The 21,169-nt window shown below is 43.9% G+C and overlaps 1 protein-coding gene across 2 annotated transcripts in view; it reads left to right on the top strand.

Annotated features, from left to right (window-relative positions):
• Positions 1–21,169, top strand: part of Tbk1 (TANK binding kinase 1) — a 36,497-nt gene that overhangs the window by 11,026 nt on the left and 4,302 nt on the right. For both annotated transcript variants that reach the window (XM_052753476.1, XM_052753477.1), the window contains exons 5-18: positions 3,068–3,249; positions 3,519–3,679; positions 7,060–7,170; positions 8,707–8,886; positions 11,618–11,814; positions 13,218–13,276; positions 13,616–13,707; positions 16,128–16,229; positions 17,274–17,352; positions 18,578–18,699; positions 18,794–18,870; positions 19,428–19,467; positions 20,569–20,670; positions 20,779–20,875. In XM_052753476.1, coding sequence (XP_052609436.1) covers positions 3,068–3,249; positions 3,519–3,679; positions 7,060–7,170; positions 8,707–8,886; positions 11,618–11,814; positions 13,218–13,276; positions 13,616–13,707; positions 16,128–16,229; positions 17,274–17,352; positions 18,578–18,699; positions 18,794–18,870; positions 19,428–19,467; positions 20,569–20,670; positions 20,779–20,875 — 1,601 coding nt within the window. The remainder of the gene's footprint in view (positions 1–3,067; positions 3,250–3,518; positions 3,680–7,059; positions 7,171–8,706; positions 8,887–11,617; positions 11,815–13,217; positions 13,277–13,615; positions 13,708–16,127; positions 16,230–17,273; positions 17,353–18,577; positions 18,700–18,793; positions 18,871–19,427; positions 19,468–20,568; positions 20,671–20,778; positions 20,876–21,169) is intronic.

The raw sequence follows: 21,169 nt of genomic DNA, 5'->3' as shown, positions 1-21,169 counted from the left end.
ACCAAATACAGTTTAAGATTTGTCAAAGGATTTGACCAGACATTTGTCAAAAAAGAAGGCTAGAGAGACGGCCAACGAGTGTGTTACACAAGGCTCAACATTATTAATCACTGAGGAAGTTGTAATGAAAAACCACTTCTTCCCATGAAGATGGGCAAAGCCAAATATCGAGAACAGGCACTGGCAGTGGAGAGTGGGATCTGCTGTGCATCACTGTAGGGCTGTACAGTGATACAACCCCTAGAAAACAGTTTAACAGTTCCACGAAAGACTGAATATAAGATAACTGTATGCCGAAGCCATTCTAACAGGCTTACACAATAATTAAAAACACATCCACATAAAATTTTACACATCTATGTTGTAGCATTACTCATAATGGCCAATAAATAAAATCAGGACAACAAAAATATCCATCAGCTGACAAATGGACTAAGATGTCATTTACCGTGTAATGGAATATTACTCATTGATAAAAAGAATGAAGCCCCGTGTGGTGGAGCAGGTCTGTGTTCCCAGCATTTATGAGGTAAAGATGGAAGGATCAGGAGTACAAGGTTGTCCTCTGTTACCTGTCAGGTTCAAGACCAGCCCTTACCATGAGACCCCTTCTCTAAGACAAGAAACGTGCAGTCACACACACACACACACACACACACACACACACACACACATCACACGTGCTTACTGTTCTAGTTTTTGCTGCTGTGATAAACATGACCAGAAGCAACCTGGGGAGGAAAGGGTTTGTTTGCCTGACACTTCCTGATCACAGTTTGTCATTGAGGGAAGTCAAGGCAGGAGCCGAAGCAGAAACCGCAGAGGAACACTGCAGACCGGCTTGCTCTCAGGCTCGTTTTCAGTTCCTTTCCTTATACCTCCCAGGGCCGCCTGCCCCAGGGTGGCCCTGCCCACAGTGAACTGGGCCCTTCCATGTCACTCAGCAATCAGAAAATGTCACAGGCATGGCTAAAGGTCAGTCTGATGGAGCCGTTTACCAACTGAGGCTCTCTCTTCCCACGTGACTCCAGTTTGTGTCGAGTTGGCAAAAACTAACCATGCATACCTTGGTAGTTTGAATGTAATTGGCTGTGAGCTGATTTTGATTTTATAGGGGAGTACAGTGAAGAGATTGCATGAATCTCAGAAGAGACTTTGGACTTTGGACTTTTCAGTATTGTTGAGACTATGATAGACTGTGCGGACTTGTGAAGTTGGACTAAATGCATTTTGCATTATGACATTGTTACAAGCTTATGGGAGCCAGGGAGTGGAATGTGGTAGTTTGAATGTAGCTGGCCCCCGTAAGCTCATAGGAAGTGGCACTATTGGGAGGCGTGGCCTTGTTGAAGGAAGTGTGTCACTGTGGGAGTGGGCTTTGAGGTCTCTTGCTTTAAGCTTCTCTCAGTGTCACAGTCTACTTCCTGTCGCCTTCTGATCAAAATGTAGCCAGCACCATGTCTGTCTGCACATGGCCATGATGACAGTGGACTGAACCTCTGGAACTGTAAGCCAGCCCCCTACCAATTAAAGTTACAAAGTTACCTTTATAAGAGTTGCTGTAGTCATTGTGTCTCTTCACAGCAGTAGAGACCCTAACTAAGATACATAACATACATAGAAAAAAAAATACGTTTTTAATTGAAAAATAAAAATGAAATCTTGACACATGCTAAAATGTGAGTGAATCTTGAAAGAATACAAAATGAGAGAAGCACGAGACAGAAGGTCAGAGCCACAGTGTCCTATAATCCATTCACGTGAAGTGCACAGAGTTAGTCTGTCCGTAGAGACAGAAGGTCAGTGCTACAGTGTCACATAATCCCACTCTCAAGAAGTGCACAGGTCAGTCTGTCTGTGGAGACGAAAAGCCGGTGAATGACTGTCCTTAGGGGACAGAATTCGAGAGTGTCTGCTCATGGATCTAGAGCTGCTTTGAGCAGATAGAAATGAATGGTCAGTCATAAGAAATATATGTGCGCACACATGTGCACGCACGCTTCAATTATCCTGTTAGTTTTTAAAAGACAAGTGAAGTGACACCTTCTTGGAAAGCAGGGAGTAAGTGTTGACGAGCCAGGATGTGGTGGGTGCCTTGGTCTCAGCTGGTGGCCCTGCCTGTCCCCAGAGTGTCAGAGTCTTTGCTCTCAGGAACACAGACTGACTGGCACTAATCATAGACACGTCTCCATGGAAACAGGGATCACACTGTGCCCTCCCCTTGCTGCTGCTTTACTGATTTATATGTTGAAGCCAGTTCATTTTTTGTGACATTTTCCCCAAAGTAAAATAACTAAAACAAGAGCTGAACGTGGTAGCACACAGCTTCTATCCCAGCACTCAGAGGATCGCTCACTGTGGGTTTGAAGCCAGCCTGGTCTACAAAGCAAGTCCCAAAACAACCAGGCTGTTACACAGAGAAGCCCTGTCTCGAAAACAGCAACAGCAAAGTATAAAAAGTATAAGGGACCTTTGTTATTCTCTCTGCATCTCCAAAAGTAGTTCAAGAAGTAAGTCATCCTACGCTTAAGACTCTTGCTCCGTTCACCTAATAGTTATGAGACAGCAGACTTCCATAGTCCGTAATTCTTATCTAAAACTCCTTGTGGTTAACATGAGATTACACGTATGCACACTCGTGCTCGGGGTGTGTACGTGTGCCTGTGGGTGTTTGTAGAGAGGGAATCTGTTTCTTAGAATAACAGGGCGTTGAGCCAATTCATACAAAGACTTAAGTTTGAGTGACTATGAGTACCCTCTCCGTGAATTTGAGATGTGTATACGAACAGGGCCCTGCATTACGATTCCCTTTGTTTTGAGTGACTATGAGCATCCTCTCCGTGAATTTGAGATGTGTATACGAACAGGGGCCTGCATTACGATTCCCTTTGTTTTGAGTGACTATGAGCATCCTCTCCGTGAATTTGAGATGTGTATACGAACAGGGGCCTGCATTACGATTCCCTTTGTTTTGAGTGACTATGAGCATCCTCTCCGTGAATTTGAGATGTGTATACGAACAGGGGCCTGCATTACGATTCCCTTTGTTTTGTGTCTCTTGCTGAAGTGGGTGGAATGAATCACCTCCGGGAGAACGGCATCGTGCACCGGGACATCAAGCCAGGGAATATCATGCGTGTCATAGGGGAGGACGGGCAGTCTGTGTACAAACTCACAGACTTCGGTGCCGCTAGAGAGCTGGAGGACGACGAGCAGTTCGTGTCCCTGTATGGCACAGAAGAGTATTTGGTAAGTCACATGTGACCGGAAATGTCACTTTAATGACCGGCCGGGTAGATGCATTACACATGGGGTTATTGGTCACAAGTCTGAAAAATATTACATAACCTTATGACAGAGATTCCATTTTCTGTTCGGATGAACATGGTGTGTAAGAAGGGAACTGGGAATTGCTTCCTGACTCATTTTCTACTGGACAGTCTCAGAGGTGTCCTACTTGTGGTGACTCACAGCTTTGATCTCAGCGCTTGAGAGGCAGGTGTGTTTTTCTGTTCTAGCATCCTGACATGTATGAGAGAGCAGTGTTACGAAAAGATCATCAGAAGAAATACGGGGCTACAGTTGATCTTTGGAGTATCGGTGTGACGTTTTATCATGCAGCTACCGGATCACTGCCATTTAGACCATTTGAAGGGCCTCGTAGGAATAAAGAAGTAATGTAAGTGGTTTCTCCATCTAAAATTAGAAACAACTTTTTTAATGTATATTATCTTATTTCCCCATATGTTTGAGGAAATGAAATTGATGAATATTGCCTTTTTCTGATACTTGATGCTACCTAGATTTTACCAAGAATGTAGCCTTCTAAGAGTGTTGGCATAGTTTTCCAAGTCATGGTTTGTTTGCTGTTGTTTTTTTAATTTTATTTATTTTTATTTCGTGTGCACTGGTGATTTTGCCAGTATATATGCCTGTGTGAGGGTGTCGGATCTCCTGGAACTAGAGTTATAGACAGGAGCTGCCTTGTGGGTGCTGGGAATTGAACCTGGGTCCTCTGGAAGAGAAGCCAGTACTCCTAACCTCTGAGCCCTCTCTCTAGCCCCAGAACCAAGTAAATTTAATTCCTGCCTTCCATTGAACTGATTGACCATCTTAAAAATTACATTTGGGGCTGGGCGGTGGTGGTGCACACCTTTAATCCTAGCACTTGGGAGACATAGGCAGGTGGATCTCAGCGAGCTTGAGGCCATCCTGGTCTACAAAGTGAGTTCCAGGACAGTCAGGGCTGTTATACAGAGACACCATGTCTCAAAAAACAAAAAAAAATGTAAAAAAAAATTACATTTTGGCAGTAATTTTTTTCCCTGTGGTTGCAAGTTCCATCCAGAGATAAAGCATTTCGGTAGTGTAGTATATAGTTTAAAATTTTTATTTTATGTGTATAAGTGTTTTCCTGCCTGTATGTCTGTGTACCTGGTGCCTGACAGGCCAGAAGATGCCTGGAACTGAAGTTACAAACGGTTGTGAGATGTCGAGTCGGTGCTGAGAACTGAACCCAGGTCCTCTGGGAGAGTAGTCGGTGCCCTTAACTGCTGAGCCATCTCTCCAGCCCCATAGTGTTGTATGCATTTATATGCTGCCATATTATTGGAGAAATGAGCAATACACAAAATTACTAATAGTAAACCAAAAAAAAAAAATCAAAGAAAAGATGGAGAAATTTCTGGAGTGAAATTTCTTATGTAATTCATCTGTACACTGTATGTGTTAGGGTCTCTGTTGCTGTGATGAACACCAGGACCAAGAGCAGCTTGGGGAGGAAAGGGTTATTTCACCTTTTTTACAGCTTGTAGTCCATCCTCCTGGGAAGTCGGGGCAACAACTCCAGGCAGGAACCTGTGGGCAGGAGCTGATGCAGAGGCCATCGGGTGCTGCTCACTGGCTTGCTCCTCGTGGCTTGCTCAGCCTGCTTTCTTAACCATTCGGGACCACCCGCCTAGGGTTGACACCACCCCCAGTGGGCTAGACCCTCTGTTATTGATCGTTAATCAAGAAAATCCCTTACAGATTTGCCTGTAGGCCAGTGTTACAGAGAGGCATTTTCTCTGTTAAGATTTCCTCTTCCCACATGTGTCTAGGTTTGTGTTAAAATAGTCAAAGCCATACAGCCGCAGCTCCCTGCATGCTGGAACTGTCTACCCACCATCCCCAGCTTACCCACCTGTGTGGGATTCACAGTAGTCACAATTGTAAAATTAGTCTTCTATTTCATCTCAGAAAGTTGAGGATGAAGCATATTTTTCCTTTGGTTGATTTAAGGAAGTAAATAAAACAAGTTCAGATGCTTTTGCTAAAGCCTGGACATTTGCATGCATGTTAGGGAAATACCCCATGTGTATGTACATCGGAGAAGGCGTCCACTAATTGCACTAAGATGTTGCGGTGTCAGCCTGAGCGTGCTCTACAACAGTGCCCTTTTTATTAAAACCCTCCTTTAGCAAAGGCCAGGTCTCCTTTGTTTCCTCATTAAATGTAGTTGTCCCTGACAGTTACATACTCCTGCTTTCACAGGTACATTTTTAAAGCAGTGACAACTATTAAAGTGTGCTGTTGTAAGAAAGGAAACATGACTCAAAGGCCACTCCATGGCACTGTGTGATCCCTCAGTGGGCAGTTATGTATTCCGGATGTCGTTATCTGTATAGAAATGCACCTCTGTGCACACGCTGTGCACTGCCATTATTAGTGACCGTTGACTGTGTTCCGGATGTCTTTATCTGTATAGAAATGCACCTCTGTGCACACGCTGTGCACTGTCATTATTAGTGACCATCTGACTGTATTGGTGCATGGTCCACCCGTCCTGTCACGGCCTTGTTACTCCTGCATCGAGTTTTCACAGGATTAAGGTTTGCATGTGACTCTTAGAACAGTTAGACTTCTGAAGAATTTGCATACCGTATCAATGCTGTCATTAGTTCTCTGCACTTCTTTTTTGCATTAATTTATTCCTTCATAATTGGATCCAGCACATGTGAGGACACCTTATTTTCCACATTAATTTGGGTTTTTTTTAGACAGAGTTTTTCTGTATAACAACTCTGGCTGTCTTGGAACTCCGTTTGTAGACCAGGCTGGCCTCGAACTCAGAGATCCGCCTGGCTCTGCCTCCCGAGTGCTGGGATTAAAGGCGTGCGCCACCACCGCCTGGCCAATTTCTTTATTTTAAAACATCTCTTGAGGCAGAAATTATGGCTGCTTCTATAGAGGAAGTAGTAGTCTACATCTGCCTTACTGGTTGGGTCTAGTTTTTAAAAAATAGATTGATTTGCTCGGAGCACATTTGTTTAGATGATAGACTGAAAATGATCAGATGGAAATACTGTCCATTGGCTGTCAGATACTGGCAACTGATGCTGAATGCTTTCGTGCAGATACCGGGACTCTTAAAGGCACAGCACGTGTGAGACCGAGAGTCCCACTGCCCTGACTTACCACATCCTCACTGTCCCCTGCTTCCCCAGCCAGCCTGGCTTCTGCTCATCTGTTTTCTACCACAGTCATCAGTTGGGCTTTTCACTTTAGCACATCTATCCCTACGTGGGTGTCCTTTTTGACTGTGCAGAGGATTTTTCCAATACTGTGCTATGTATAGTTTTAGCTCCCTCTTTAAAAAAGTAATTCTCTGGCTCATTTTGCAGTAACTTTATCGTCTGCTTGACTGTGATAATAAGGTTAAAAAAAGATTAGGCGCTTTTTTATAGTCTAGTGATTTCAGTGACAAAGCTTTTGTGTGTGTGTTTGTCCCATTTTTCAGATGGAAAAATTAATGTTTTGGTGTGAACATCAAAATGCTGTTCATTGCTCTCCGGGCTCCCAAATGAAAATTAGTTATAACATGTAGCTAGTATTCCTACAACTGCTGTTCCGCTTCCATCAGTCACGTTCCAAGTATTTTGATTGTTTGGTGGATCCCGTGGCCACAAACACAAAGTTTGCTCTGGTAGATTGTAGGTGCCACTGAGGAAATACTTCTGCAGAGTCCATTGCTCGGCTATGTGGTGATGACCTGCTCGTCTCATTCTGCTGTCCTCCCAGGTATAAGATAATCACTGGGAAGCCTTCTGGTGCGATATCTGGGGTGCAGAAGGCAGAGAACGGGCCAATCGACTGGAGCGGAGACATGCCGGTTTCTTGTAGTCTTTCTCGGTAAGTGGGGCCCGCCCAGTCCGCAACTTTGGACATTTATGTTTAATCTCCTTATGGCCTAAAAATCATAAACATGTTCAAATATCTGAGCATATTTTTGGGCTGGCTTTGTTATTTCTGTCGGTTTGTATTTTGAGGCAGGGTCTTGCTATGTAGCCCAGGCTAGCCTTGAACTCAGTATGTAGCCCCGACTGATAATCCTCCTTTCTCTACGTCCCACATGCAGGGTATAACAGGCATGGACCACCACTGCTGGCTTTTTAGTGTAATTTTATTTTGATTAAGTTGAACCATGTGTTTTTGTTGTTTTTTTTTTTGCATTTGGGGTGATGTAAACATTCTGAGCTTTGGGGATTATTTCCTGAGGATACAGGCCTGTGTTTTTAAGATTGGTTCTCCTTTGTCCTGAAATGCTTTCCAATGTAGGACTCATCCTAAGGACTTTTATGCTGACTTTCATACTGATGGACCACAAATAGTGGTGTAACTAGGAGTAAGTTTTTCCTGGCAGTGGTGGGGCACGCCTTTAATCCCAGCACTCAGGAGGCAGAGACAGGCGGATCTCTGTGAGTTTAAGGCCAGCCTGGTCTACAGAGTGAGTTCCAGAAAAGCCAGGGGGCTACACAGAGAAACCCTGACTCAAAAAAACCAAAAACAAAACAAACAAACAAACAAAAAAAAAAAGCTTACTAAAAAAAAGCTGGGTGGTAGTTTCTGTCTGTAACCCCAGCATTTGGGGGGCAGAGGCAGAAAGATCACCGTGAGTTTGAAGCCATCCTGGGCTACATAATGAGTTTCAGGATATCCTGAACTAGACAATGAGACTATCTCAACCACCCTACCTTCCAACTCATGGGGGAAAAAAATAGCGATACTACCCTGTTTCATTTTTTTACTTTTTTGAAAAACATTTTCTGAAAGTAAACTCATGTTCTGTAACTAGATTTGCCAAAAGAAATGTGTTGTATTGGTGAGCAGAACTTTACAGTTAGAGCAGTTCGTGTTATATTTGATTTAGGAAATATTACACTTAAGGTTAGTTATTATATTACTGAGTCAGTGATGTCCTGGTCTGAGTTCCAGACAGACGACTTATTTCTGGAGTAAAGCAAGCCTCATCCGCAGCAGCGGATTTCAGCATAGCAGTCTTTCTTCAAAATTGCTAGACTTGAAAAGGTGCTGTTCGTGATTTTCATTTGTGTTAAATGGCAAAGATTTTAAATACCTCTAGGAAACAACGAAAACCACTTACTTACTAAAGTGAGTGAACTGAGAAAGAAAAAGTTAGCCATTCTTCCTGTATGTGTCAGTCAGGAATGAGGGAGGGAGGGAGGGAGGGAGGGAGGGAGGGAGGGAGGGAGGGAGGGAGGGAGGGATAGAAAACACAGAGAACACGTGACTAAGCCTTCACATACGGGAGCCTGTGGGGACCATTCTCATTCAACCACAGGCAATTCCTTTGACTTGTGTTCTCTTTGTAGCTGTTATGGCTCTGTGCCGTGGCTCTCTCGGGTAACTTTGTAAATACTGTTTTAGGGGTCTTCAGACACTGCTTACCCCAGTCCTTGCAAACATCCTTGAAGCTGATCAAGAGAAGTGCTGGGGTTTTGACCAGTTCTTTGCAGAGACTAGTGATGTACTTCACCGAATGATAATCCACGTTTTCTCCCTGCAACAGATGACAGCACATAAGATTTATATTCATAGCTATAATACGTAAGTGCCTCTGTGTTCTTCTCCTATCTCTGCATTGTGTAATGTAATGAACATCTCCTCAGCCAGGAGAGCAAATGGAAAGACACCTTATCTTCATCAGCAGCACCACGTCTCATTGGGAAAACTTCATTTAAATGCATAGTAAATTCCTGATCACTTATCGGAAGTAAAAAGGATTAATTTTCTTAAATACACAGGTAAGTTACTTTGTACTTAAACTGCAAGTTTGACAGAGCTAATTCAATGACTTCTTTCGAGTACCATGGACTGGTAAAAATGAGCTGTTTTATGAAAGTATACCCTCTTTAAAAACAGAAGTGCAGGCAGTGGTGGAGCACGCCATTAACCCAACACTGGGGAGGCAGAGGCTGGCCTGGTCTACAGAGCAAGTTCCAGGACAGTCAGGACTATTACACAGAGAAACCCTGTCTCCAAAACAAGACAAAAAAGCCCAAGTTTTAAATATAGTGGAGTTTCTAAATTTATTTACATAATTAGCATGAAAACTTTATGAATACTGAATAAATAGTCAACATTTGTTTTGCATAAATAAAAATAAACAGGTGATTTAAAAAAACAAAAAAAAACAGGCCGGGCGGTGGTGGCGCACACCTTTAATCCCAGCACTCGGGAGGCAGAGCCAGGCGGATCTCTGTGAGTTCGAGGCCAGCCTGGACTACCAGGTGAGTTCCAGGAAAGGCGCAAAGCTACACAGAGAAACCCTGTCTCAAAAAACCAAAAAAAAAAAAAAAAAAAAAAAAAACAACCCCATGTAATAAGACTACATATGACTAAATATTCACCTGAGTGTAAAACTGGGGACGGAATTACATGGATTGTATCCAAGTAAATATATTTAGTGGTGACAGTTTACTGTAGCTCGAGTTTTCCTGCCTGGCCCACAGTCAGGACAAATCTCTCTCACCTGCCAGTCCCACAGCCATCAGACCCAACCAAGTAAACACAGAGACTTATATTGGTTACAAACTGTATGGCCGTGGCAGGCTTCTTGCTAACTGTTCTTATAGCTTAAATTAATCCATTTCTATTAATCTATACCTTGCCACGTGACTCGTGGCTTACTGGCATCTTCACATGCTGTTTGTCATGGTGGCGGCTGGGGCAGTGTCTCTCTGACTCAGCCTTCCACTTCCCAGCTTTATTCTCCTCCTTGTCCTGCCTACACTTCCTGCCTAGCCAATGGCCAATCAGTGTTTTATTTATTGACTAATTAGCAACACATTTGCCATATAGAACATCCCACAGCAGTTTACTATGTTGCAAGGCGCTAAGACTGAGAGAGACTGGGCGGAGGGTCCAGACATCTGCCCGGGTTACTTCTTCTAACTGTCTGTGAGTCCTCTACAGTGATGTCAGAGCAGAATGAAGAAGCTGCCTGGGCTGGTGCAGTTTGGGAGATAGGGCAGGAGGATCACCACAAGTTCAAAGCCAGCCTGCTCCACATGGAGAGTTCCCGGCCAGCCAGTGCTATATAGTGAAACCTGGCCTCAAAAAACAGCCACCACAGCCTTTAACCCCAGCACTCGGGAGGCAGAGCCAGGTGGATGTCTGTAAGTTCAAGGCCAGCCTGGTCTACAGAGCGAGATGTAGGACAGGCACCAAAACTACACAGAGAAACCCTGTCTCAAAAAAAAAAAAAAAAAAAAAAGCCACTACTCTGCCTCCTCCACCCCAAAAAAAGAGTCAGATTCAATCCTTGTGCCTCAGTCTGTTCAGAATTTATATTACAGTTTGCTGTCTCATGAGGTTCATGGAAAGGGATTTGGAGACTCAGCCTGGTTGTTAAGAGCACTAAAGAGGACGGACCCAGGTTTGATTTTCAACACCCACACAGTAGCTCACAATTATCTAGAACTCTTGATTCCAGGGCATTTAATGCCCTCATCTGGCCTCTGCCAATGTATCAGACCTGCCTGTGGTGCATAGACATACATGTCGGCAGAACACCCATACACGTATAAGAAAAAGCTAAAATAGAAGAGAAAAAAGGGTTGTTGTTGTTGTTTTTAATTCATGAAAAAAAGGATTGAGGTGTAGCTAGCTCATTGGAGAATGTCTGCATGCATGAGGCCCTGACTTCAACCACAAGCACCAGAAACTGAAAAGAAAAAGAACATAGTTTACACAAAATATTTAGATGTTAATAATCTAATAAATAGACCTAATACAAAATGAACAAAATATAAAGCAGCAATACTAATGTAACCTTAGGTTGTTTTGGTCACATTTTGGTTCTTTATAGCCTGAGTCAACTGATGTCATTGTTACTGGACATACACTTGAGCTTAAAATAGCATCCAAACCTGATCCAACCAAACAGTGGCTTGAGGCAGAGCCACGCCACACTGCTAACTTTCTTTGATCTTGTGGACCTGTTCAGGGGGAACTTATCTTTTCCCCGAAAACATCATTTTGAAAATACTCTAATTTCTTAGTGTGTTTAACAAAAGTTTGATAATTGTGTTTCAGGTCTGTTCTTGGTTCTGCATAGCTATGTGACTTGATCTTCAACATAAAGATATATGATGGGGTCAGGTTATATGAGGTTCCCATTTTAGTACGTTTTTAGTGTCCATATGAGCGAGGCGGTGCTTAGAAGAACTGTTCAAGTCCTAGAATACATACAGATGGGTTGTTGCTGGTGCAACATTTAACTTTTACCTTTAACTCCATCCAGCATTGTATCTCCCTTTAACTTTCCCCCACACAGTGCTGCTGTGTTCCATGAACTGGTCTATAAGCAAACCAAAATTGTTTCTTCAAATCAAGAACTTATCTACGAAGGACGACGCTTAGTTCTAGAACTTGGAAGACTAGCCCAGCATTTCCCTAAAACCACGGAGGAAAATCCGATTTTTGTCGTAAGCCGGGAACCCCTAACTACCATAGGATTGATATATGAAAAAAGTAAGTACTGGCCATTAACAAAGCAAACATCTGTCACTGTAAGACTGCTGCTCGTTTTTATAGAGTTGATACTGATTTTAATGTGAGACTTTCTGTAAATATTAAAATTTCATAACTTAGTTTATAAAGATTACAAACTTGAAAAGCCTCATAATTTTCTTCTGTTTCACTTCAGTATTTCATTTTGTGAAGTGATAATTTGTTATGTTTTACTGTAACTGCTTCTAGTGTTTTGATAACTCCCAAAATTACATTCCTATCATAAAGTTCAGCAAATATTTATTCTATCTAGTATATGTAGGACATTCTGCCATTCTTTAGAAGTTAAGAAAAAATTAGATCTACATCTTTGAAATTTTTTAAATTGTTTCTTCTACTGGTAGGGAAAAAAAGAGTTACCCAGAATTTTGCATCCATTTTGAGACTTCAGTATTGAATTTAGATTGAAAGACAAGTGTGGAGTTCATTGTATTAGAATATATTTAACAAAAAAAATGAGGCTTGGACCTGGAGAGATGGCTCAGAGGTTAAGGGCACTGGCTGCTCTTCCAGAGGACCTGGCTTCAATCCCAGCATCCACAGGGTGTCTCACAACCATCTGTAATGAGATCTGGTGCCCTCTGCTGGCTTGCGGGCAGACATGCAGGCAAACACTGTATACATAATAAATAAATAAATCTTTTTTTTTTTTTTTTTTCTTTCATGAGGCTGGCAAGACGGCTTGGTGGGTAAAGGTGCTAATCCCGGAAGCCTGGCACCCATGATCAGTTCAGTCCCAGAGGCCATGTGAAAGTGAAAGGGAGAACCAACTCTATAATGTTGTTCTCTGGCTTCTCCGTTGTGCCATAGCACGTGTGCACATAACCTGTTCGTTTTTAAGAGTAAAAGGAAGGAATGAAACTTTACAAACATTGGAGGTGGCTGTTGGGGCAGGAGCATTGTCTCATGCTGGTGTGGGGTGATGCGTGTGTGTGTGTGTGTGTGTGTGTGTGTGTGCAGGTCGTTGGCTGTCGTGCTCTGTAAGCTCTGCCTTATCCTCTTGAGACAAAATCTCTCACTGAACCTGGATCTCTTTATTTTCTTTCTTTCTTTCTTTTTTTTTTTTTTCCAGCTAGGCTGGGAATCCGCCAGTCCCCACCCCCTCAGTGCTGGGGTCACAGGCACAAATAGCTGCTCCCAGCTTCTGACATGGGTGCCGGATCTGAATTTAGGCCTCACAGTTGCACGCCAGGCCCTCTGACCCACTGAGCCCTCTCTCCGGCCTTTCCTTTAAAGTTAGGAAAAGGACTGTGGAGGATTGTCTCCCGTGTGTTTAGTTGAGACATTCTGCGTGTCGTAGGAAGAATACGGTGATTCCTCCAAACACTTTGGTTTCTAATTTTATTCCTCTGTTCATATTTCAGTTTCCCTCCCTAAAGTCCATCCACGTTATGACTTAGACAGTGATGCGAGCGTGGCCAAGGTTAGTGTTTGATTGACTTATCAGTAGGGAAGGAATCAACGTGTTATTGTCTGACTGAGGGAAATGGAGACAGTTTTCCTATTGAAAGTATTATCCATTCCACATTGTTTTACATTCTAGTTTCCTTTCTGGAACTCAATGAGAGGAAATTCTCTCTGTTAAAAGATGTTTATATAATGTCAAGAATTGAAATATTTATTCCAGTTACAGCTGCCTAGCCTTTAGACATTGGTCATTTATTTACCTGATGCAGATATGAGGCAGCCTGAACGCCTTTGTGTGAGAGTTTCTCTTGCCTTGTCCGCTGTCAGCACCAAACACCACCCTTCTTTTCCTCAGGCAGTGACGGGGGTCGTGTGTTACGCCTCTCGAATAGCCAGTACCTTGCTGCTCTATCAGGAATTAATGCGGAAGGGGATACGGTGGTTGATGTAAGTAGGAGACTGCAGTCTGAAAAGCCTGCTTCCCACAAACCTCACTAGACCAGGGGCCCTCGCGCACCACTGACCCTCTACCACTGCGGGCACTTAGGGCCACAACCTGATTTTGCTACGCCATATTTGCCTTCACTCAGTCGGCATTCATTATCTTTGATTTCCTTCAATAGCCTAGTGAGACATGGGGATGAACAGTCTGATTTAAACCTACCCAGCTCTGTGAAGCGGACAGTCCTCTTTCAGAGGACCTGACAGGATTCTTTAGCTCCCTTGGACAACTTCGACTTTGACAGTGACACCATTAAAGCAGTCTGTTTTCTAGGGTGAAGCCTGCACAGTCTTCCTCCATTCCCTGTCTTTTTACACACACACTCCTTTTTAACAGAATTATTGGACTGTAATTTATACACTATATAATTCATGCATTTAAAATGTACAAGTCAGGGCCTTCCAGTGTGGCACAGAGCGATGCAACCCTTTCATCACCTCAGAAGTCCTATGCCCAGTAGCTCAGCTGTCCCCAACCTTATCCATCATGAACACACCGTAGACTTGACTGTTTTAGATGCTGCATGGATGTGGATGCACACCTACAGGTTTATACTCATCTTGACAGGACTTGAGAGTCTACACATTTCTCTTCCTAATCGCTTACTATAGTTATTCTAAAACAGAAAATTCCTTTAAAAACACAACGTGAGGTTGTGGGTGTAGTTTAGGTGGAAAGCGCTCGGTTTGCAAAAATGAAGACAAGCCCAGCCCTCGGACCCACTGTCCTCTGTAAACATAGGAGGTGGAGGCACAGTCCACAAGCTTGTGATCCCCCCTGAGAAGGCAGATGGATGGGTCACCCAGCCTCGCTGGCCAGCCAGCCTGATTGGGAAGACCCTTCTGAAAAAAGAAAGGTGGGTGGTACTTGAGGAGGGACACTGGTTGACCCCTGGCTTCCACCCTACCCCACCACCCCACCACACACACACACACACACACACACACGGAAGATGTGTATGACTAGGGTCTCTCTTTAACCTTCTGTGGTTCCTGAGGGTCATCGTTCCATCTGTAAGAGTACATGGATCTCCTTGAGAACTGTGCTGTTTCTGTACACATCAGTGGTTGACTCTGCATTCTGCAGATGTGCAGTGTAACTTGGTGACAAGGGACACCAGGGAATGCTTTCCTGGCTCACCTCACTGCAGTTGCTGGGGACCTAATGCTTGTGACAGCCCATGCATGCTTACACCCGTTCATTCTTGCACAGACACATATGTACTCTGTATCATTCTTATTCCTGGCTCTTAGTGTTTGAGCCAGGGGCTCACTGTGTAGCCCAGACTGGTCTCATATTCATGATCTTCCTGCCTCCACCTCCCAAGAGCTGGGACCACAGGCATTTTGCCACCTCAGCTGGCCCTTAATGTTTTAGGTTTCTTCTCTGTGACTAGTGTTGTGTTAACAAAGCACACAACCTTGTGCTGGGGACGACTTGGAGCGTGTCATAGCTCCCTTTCTAAGCCTGGTTTTCTGCCTCCACTAAGAAGCTTTGTGTTGGAGATGGCTTAGTGCCGGGATAGCTTGGTTAGTGCCGGGATGGCTTAGTTAGTGCCGGGATGGCTTGGTTAGTGCCGGGATGGCTTAAGTGGCAAAACTGGTTCTTGGCATGTCTAGAAGAAATCTAAACGCGCCAAATACAAACAGCATTTCTTTTTTCCTGTTTTTCTGTCACTGATCAGTGGTTCAATGGTTTTTATTAGTTTTATTTATTATAGTTTAAGTTTAAAAAAAACCGTTTTCATGCAGCCACAACATCAGATTTTCTTTGAAAGGGTCCTCAGTATGTTAGGCTTCATGGCCACATGATGTCCTCTCTGTCTGAAGTAATGATAGGCCATAAAAACAGACTTTAGGCCTTGTTTGCTCCTCGCTGCTGTGGTCCAGAAGCCCTTCCATTAGGTGTGATTCACAGTGTCACCCTCTTCGGAGATCGCACGTGCTGCTCTGAGGAGAAAATTAATCCTAATAACATAAACGTTACACAACTTGTTTGTATGCTTATAGATTAGTTTTTTATCTTTAATTTTAATGCCTTGGGTTTCTAAACTTTAACCTAATTTCTAAAATTTCTAAAATTTTACCTAACCAGTGATAGTCTGCAAAGTATAAATGCCCAGAATGTGGAAGAGCATACAAATGCTTTTTTTTTTTTTTTTTTTTTTTTTTTTTTAATTAAGCCTATTTACAAGAGGTTAACAGGCTGGCTAGAGTATTATCTGACACAGATATGCTTTTAATGGTACCCTAAAAAAATGTGGTTTGGCATTTAAAATTTATGAAATATGTTTGAAGTAGAATTTCAGTATAATTCGTGGTAGTCCAAAAACAGAACTTAGCTAACGGGAGAGCACTGTTTTCAGTGAGCTGGTGAGAGATGACTACAATGAGACCGTCCACAAGAAGACAGAAGTCGTCATCACGTTGGACTTCTGCATCAGAAACATTGAGAAGACTGTGAAAGTGTGAGTACATACCGTCCTAGCAGGGACTGAGCTCTGTCTTCATTATCCCCAGCACGGTGGGCCACGGTGTGCCCAGTGTTTGGTTCGTAGAGCAGCCCTGGATCAGTGGCTGCTCCGTCTCAACAGGGAAAACACCAGGTTTCTTTCTCATTAGGAATTAGCATCACCATTTTGACGGCATTTCCCCCACCTTTTCTGAGTGGCGAGGCAGTGGGAGGTAGGACCATCTCTTCCCTATCTTGGGAGGCAGAGTTGAACGGGAAATACAAAACCTCCATCAACTCAGAGAGTAAGAAGCTGGAACAGCCTTTTGGTGGTATTTTTGGAATTTTAGAAACAACTTGGGGGGGACCACTGAGATATTGAGTGGGTAAAGGTGCTTACTGCCCAAGTGTGGTGACCTGAGTACTGTCCAGAACCCACATAAAGCTGAAGGAGACAACCAGTTCCACAGTCGGACCTCCATATGCATGCTGTGGCATGTGCAGCCCATGCCTCGTACACGCACACACCACGTGAACTCACATAGAGACAACCAGCTCCACAGTTTGACCTCCATATGCATGGTGTGGCATGCACACACACAAAACATTAATAAGTTAAAAAAGAATTTTCCTGCCGGGTGGTGGTAACGCACGCCTTTAATCCCAGCACTCGGGAGGCAGAGCCAGGCGGATCTCTGTGAGTTCGAGGCCAGCCTGGGCTACCGAGTGAGTTCCAGGAAAGGTGCAAAGCTACACAGAGAAACCCTGTCTCGAAAAACCAAAAAAAAAAAAAGAATTTTCCACAAACTATTTTCTGACCACCATTGACCACTGGTACCTGGAGTCACATAAAGCAAAAACCTCAGATAGAGGGGAGCGTCTGTGTGGGGAGCGCCTTCTTTAGGAAGGCAGCAAAGGTTTCTCAGAATCTCTCGACATAGAGACCTTGAGTAAATTGTTTATTAGATGATTATAATAATAAAATCCACTTCATAAACTACCTCTAAAAATCTGTATTTGTTACACTCATTCATTTTCTGGTGATGTGTTTTTCATGCAGATATGAAAAGTTGATGAAAATCAACCTAGAAGCAGCAGAGTTGGGTGAAATTTCAGACATACATACCAAACTGTTGAGAGTAAGTATTGGCAAATTATGACAGTTTCAGGGTAGGTGAGAGTTAGTGTGAACTTCCTGAGAAAGTGGTGCTTCTATGGAGAAAAAAGTTCCTTCTTCCGTTTTTAGAGACTGTGGGGGGGGGGGGCGGGGGGGATTATATTTTATTCTATATATATTCTTAGCAATATATATATAAGATATACGATTTTTCTTATTCTATATATATTCTTAGATATATGCACACACTATTTCTGCCATTCAGTTCTTTGTACTATTTCCAAATGCTTCCTGTATTCCCACCCCACATTTTCTGCATTTTTCCCTTTGTTTTAATCCTTAATGCTGTTGTGTAATAATGGATGTGCGTAGTGTGGTTTTTCCACATGCAGTCAAGTATTGGTGCTTAAACTTGCTTAGAAATAACTGCAATCCAGAAATATCAGATCTCTTTCAAAAGGAAAGGATTTGGAGTCCTCAGGCAGTGGGTTATTTCTGTAACTAGAAAAGGCAGTAAGGACACAAGATTGCTGAACACAAACTAGAAGGTGTCGGAATGGATTTCTCCTTCGTGCAGAAGTCCACACAGTTACGTACTGTGGGAGCTGATTACCTACTCCCAGGCTGCCCTTCACCCGGACACTCCTGATGGGCTCCATAAGGCCTTTCAAAAGGACAGATTATTTTCAGGTTATGTGCATGTGTGTGTGTGCTCTGTGCGTGTGTGCACGGGTGTCCCTGCCTTCGTGGTTTCTTCCACAGTTTTCCAAAGGATGAGTCACGGAGGGGTAATGCTTGTAGTTTAGTGCCTTGGAGTTGGCGGCATTTTAAAGAGGATGAAAATGGCAGAACGCATCACATGTTACAAGTCTCTGTCCCATGAATAAAACTTTCACTTTACTTATTTATACACTTTAAATGATACTTAAAACATTGGAAAAAATGTTTAGGAGAGAAAATGATTTAAAAGTCAGAGACACAGAGAGGAGATGTAGCTCATTACCTTGAAAGAATGCCTAGCCTAGGAATTCTAATTTAAAATAGCACATATGCCTACCACCCCCCAAACAACACCACCACCACAAACAGCATTAAAGGGGTCTGTGAGTGTCCTGTGTGGTGTGTGAACAGCAGCAGGATCAGCCTCACCTGAAAACAGACAAAACAGCAGAGACCTTAGAACAGCCTCCATGCTCTGATGACCATTCCTGGTTGGGCCTGCTGACCTAATCCATTGTTCTCTTTAGCTTTCCAGTTCTCAGGGAACAATAGAGAGCAGTCTTCAGGACATCGACAGCAGGTTGTCTCCAGGGGGGTTGCTGGCCGACACCTGGGCGCATCAGGAAGGCACTCATCCAAAAGACAGAAAGTAGGTTACAGCCTGGGGGTGATTTCTGTTCCTGTTCATTTTCTTTTGTTGTATCAATTCCAATAATTTACTTGGGTTTTTCTTCCTTAAATAGCGTAGAAAAACTACAAGTCCTGTTAAATTGCATCACAGAGATTTACTATCAGTTCAAAAAGGACAAGGCAGAGCGCAGTGAGTAACGTTTGCTGTTCGTTCCTCTAAGGCGCCAGCGTAGTGTCAAGCAGCTGCATTGCTGTGCGGTGTTTTTAAGTGCAGCTGCTGTAGAGATGTGTCAGAAAAAAGGTTCAATGTCCTAGAAGTTATTGTTAAACCAACCTTGTACATACCTTAAATTAAAGTCATCAACCCTAGACCTTCTGGAGGCCAGGCAGGGAGCACACAGGCATGGCTGCCTGGTGGGCCCGAGGACACCGAGTCAGCAGCACCTCTGAAACAGGGGCCCTGCTCTGCCACCCTGTGTTGCCCAGGCCTCCTTTTTAAAGAAGAGCTAGAGATATGAGCTTTATTAAAAAATATTCTGACTTAAATGTTGACAGTTTTTATTTTTAAATCATAACTTCATACTGACCAAATTAAAGAGTTGATGGGTCTTATGTAGCCCATGGGCCCCAAAGCTTTTATACCCACTTCGAACTCTTAGCCTTTTTGAGGCAGTCATCTCAAAGGAGGAAATAGCACATGTGATGTTCAACTCTACACTAACGAAAGTATGCTTTTTCCATTTTCAGGACTAGCTTATAACGAAGAACAGATCCACAAATTTGATAAGTAAGTATCCAGGTTGAGTTAAAATGGATTCTTTTTGCTGCTAGTTTTTTATGTGGTGATATTTTATTTGTGTTCTAACAAATAAAACTTATCTGGGAGTCAGAGAACATAACAACCACTAGATTAGACATAGAGGCCAGACAGTGGTGGCACACACCTTTAATCCTATCACTTGGGAGGCAGAGACCTGTCTGGATCTCTCTGAGTTCAAGGCCACCCTGGGAACAGAGCCAGGTGTGGTGACACACACCTTTAATCCCAGCACTAACCATAAAGGTCTGGAGGTCTGTACTGACAGACAGGAAGTGATGTAGCTGGGCAGAGAGAGGAAGTGAGATGCAGAATAGAAAGGCATATAGGCGTGGGTAGACAGAAAGTAGGTCTCTTTGGCTGAGGATCTCAAAGTGGTAAGAACGTGGCTGGCTTCTTCTTTTCTAGTCTCTCAGTTTTTCACCCCAATATCTGGCTCCCAGTTTTTATTAATAAGGCCGTTTAGCACTTCATCTTACATTGTAATATCTTGAATTCTTCTTAAAGTTGGGATTCACTGCACAGTTCCACTGTGGGTGCACATTGCTCAGGCCTGCTCACTGGTCCCTAGTGTGGAGATCCCTAGGACAGGAAGAAGACTAGGAGGAAGGCCCAGTCTGCTGGCTCGGCTGGTTCTGCCTCATGCTGTGCTGACAGAGGGCAGCCAGGAGGACCCTCGGAGGCCAGCACAGCCTTCTTAACTAACGCCACCCGGTGGGTGTTTGGGGCTGGCAGTGGCTCGGTGGTTAAGAGCACTGGCTGCTTTTCCAGAGGAGATGAATTCAGTGCCCATGTCAGGTGACTCACCCCTGCCTGTGCTCCAGTTCCAGTCCATAGTAATCATAAGAGAACATGAGCTTTGTGTATTTGAAGAGTTTCTCTGTGTAGTAGCCCTGGATGTCCTGGAACTCTCTCTGTAGACCAGGCTGGCCTCGAACTCACAGAGATCCTTCTGCCTCTGCCTCCCAAGTGCTGGGGTGAAAGGCGTGCACCATGTCCGGCTTGAAGTATTTCAGTTGGAGGTAGAAATAGTGAGGTTATGCTAAGCCTCTGGCTCCTTCTAATTTGCAGACAAAAACTGTATTACCATGCAACAAAAGCAATGACCCACTTTACAGATGAGTGCGTTAAAAAGTATGAAGCCTTTCTGGATAAGTCAGAAGAGTGGATGCGGTAAGGAGGCTGCCGTGGTGACGGGAGGGGGCTGTGCAGTGCGGGGTGTGCCGTGTTGAAGGAGAGTCCCAGCAGGCTGCTTGCTAACGGACTCCCCTTGGTTTTCAGAAAGATGCTTCATCTCAGGAAACAGCTGTTATCTCTAACCAATCAGTGCTTCGATATTGAAGAGGAAGTGTCCAAGTATCAAGACTATACTAACGAGGTACGTCCCTGAGTGCAGCAGGGAAGAGCTTTGCTGCCCGAGAGGACAGTGTAGTTCTGATGACTGTTGCCAGAGACCTGGGACATCGTGTCTGTGTTCACCTCCATGCAACATTCACGCGTACTGCATGGATTCGTGTGTGTGTGTGCGTGTGTGTGCGCGTGCGTGCGTGTGTGTGCGCGTGCGTGCGCGCGTGCGTGCGTGCGTGCGTGCGTGCGCATGCGAGAGGACAACTCTGGGGCGTTGAGTCTCTTCTCCACCATGTGAGCTCCAGGGTGGAGCTCAGGTTGGCAG

Source organism: Peromyscus californicus, unplaced genomic scaffold (assembly GCF_007827085.1).
Source record: "Peromyscus californicus insignis strain IS unplaced genomic scaffold, ASM782708v3 Scaffold_24__1_contigs__length_46423439, whole genome shotgun sequence".
Classification (NCBI taxonomy): domain Eukaryota; kingdom Metazoa; phylum Chordata; class Mammalia; order Rodentia; family Cricetidae; genus Peromyscus; species Peromyscus californicus.
The sequence above is the reverse complement of the archived record's forward strand: the minus strand, read 5'-3'. Positions and strand labels throughout refer to the sequence as shown.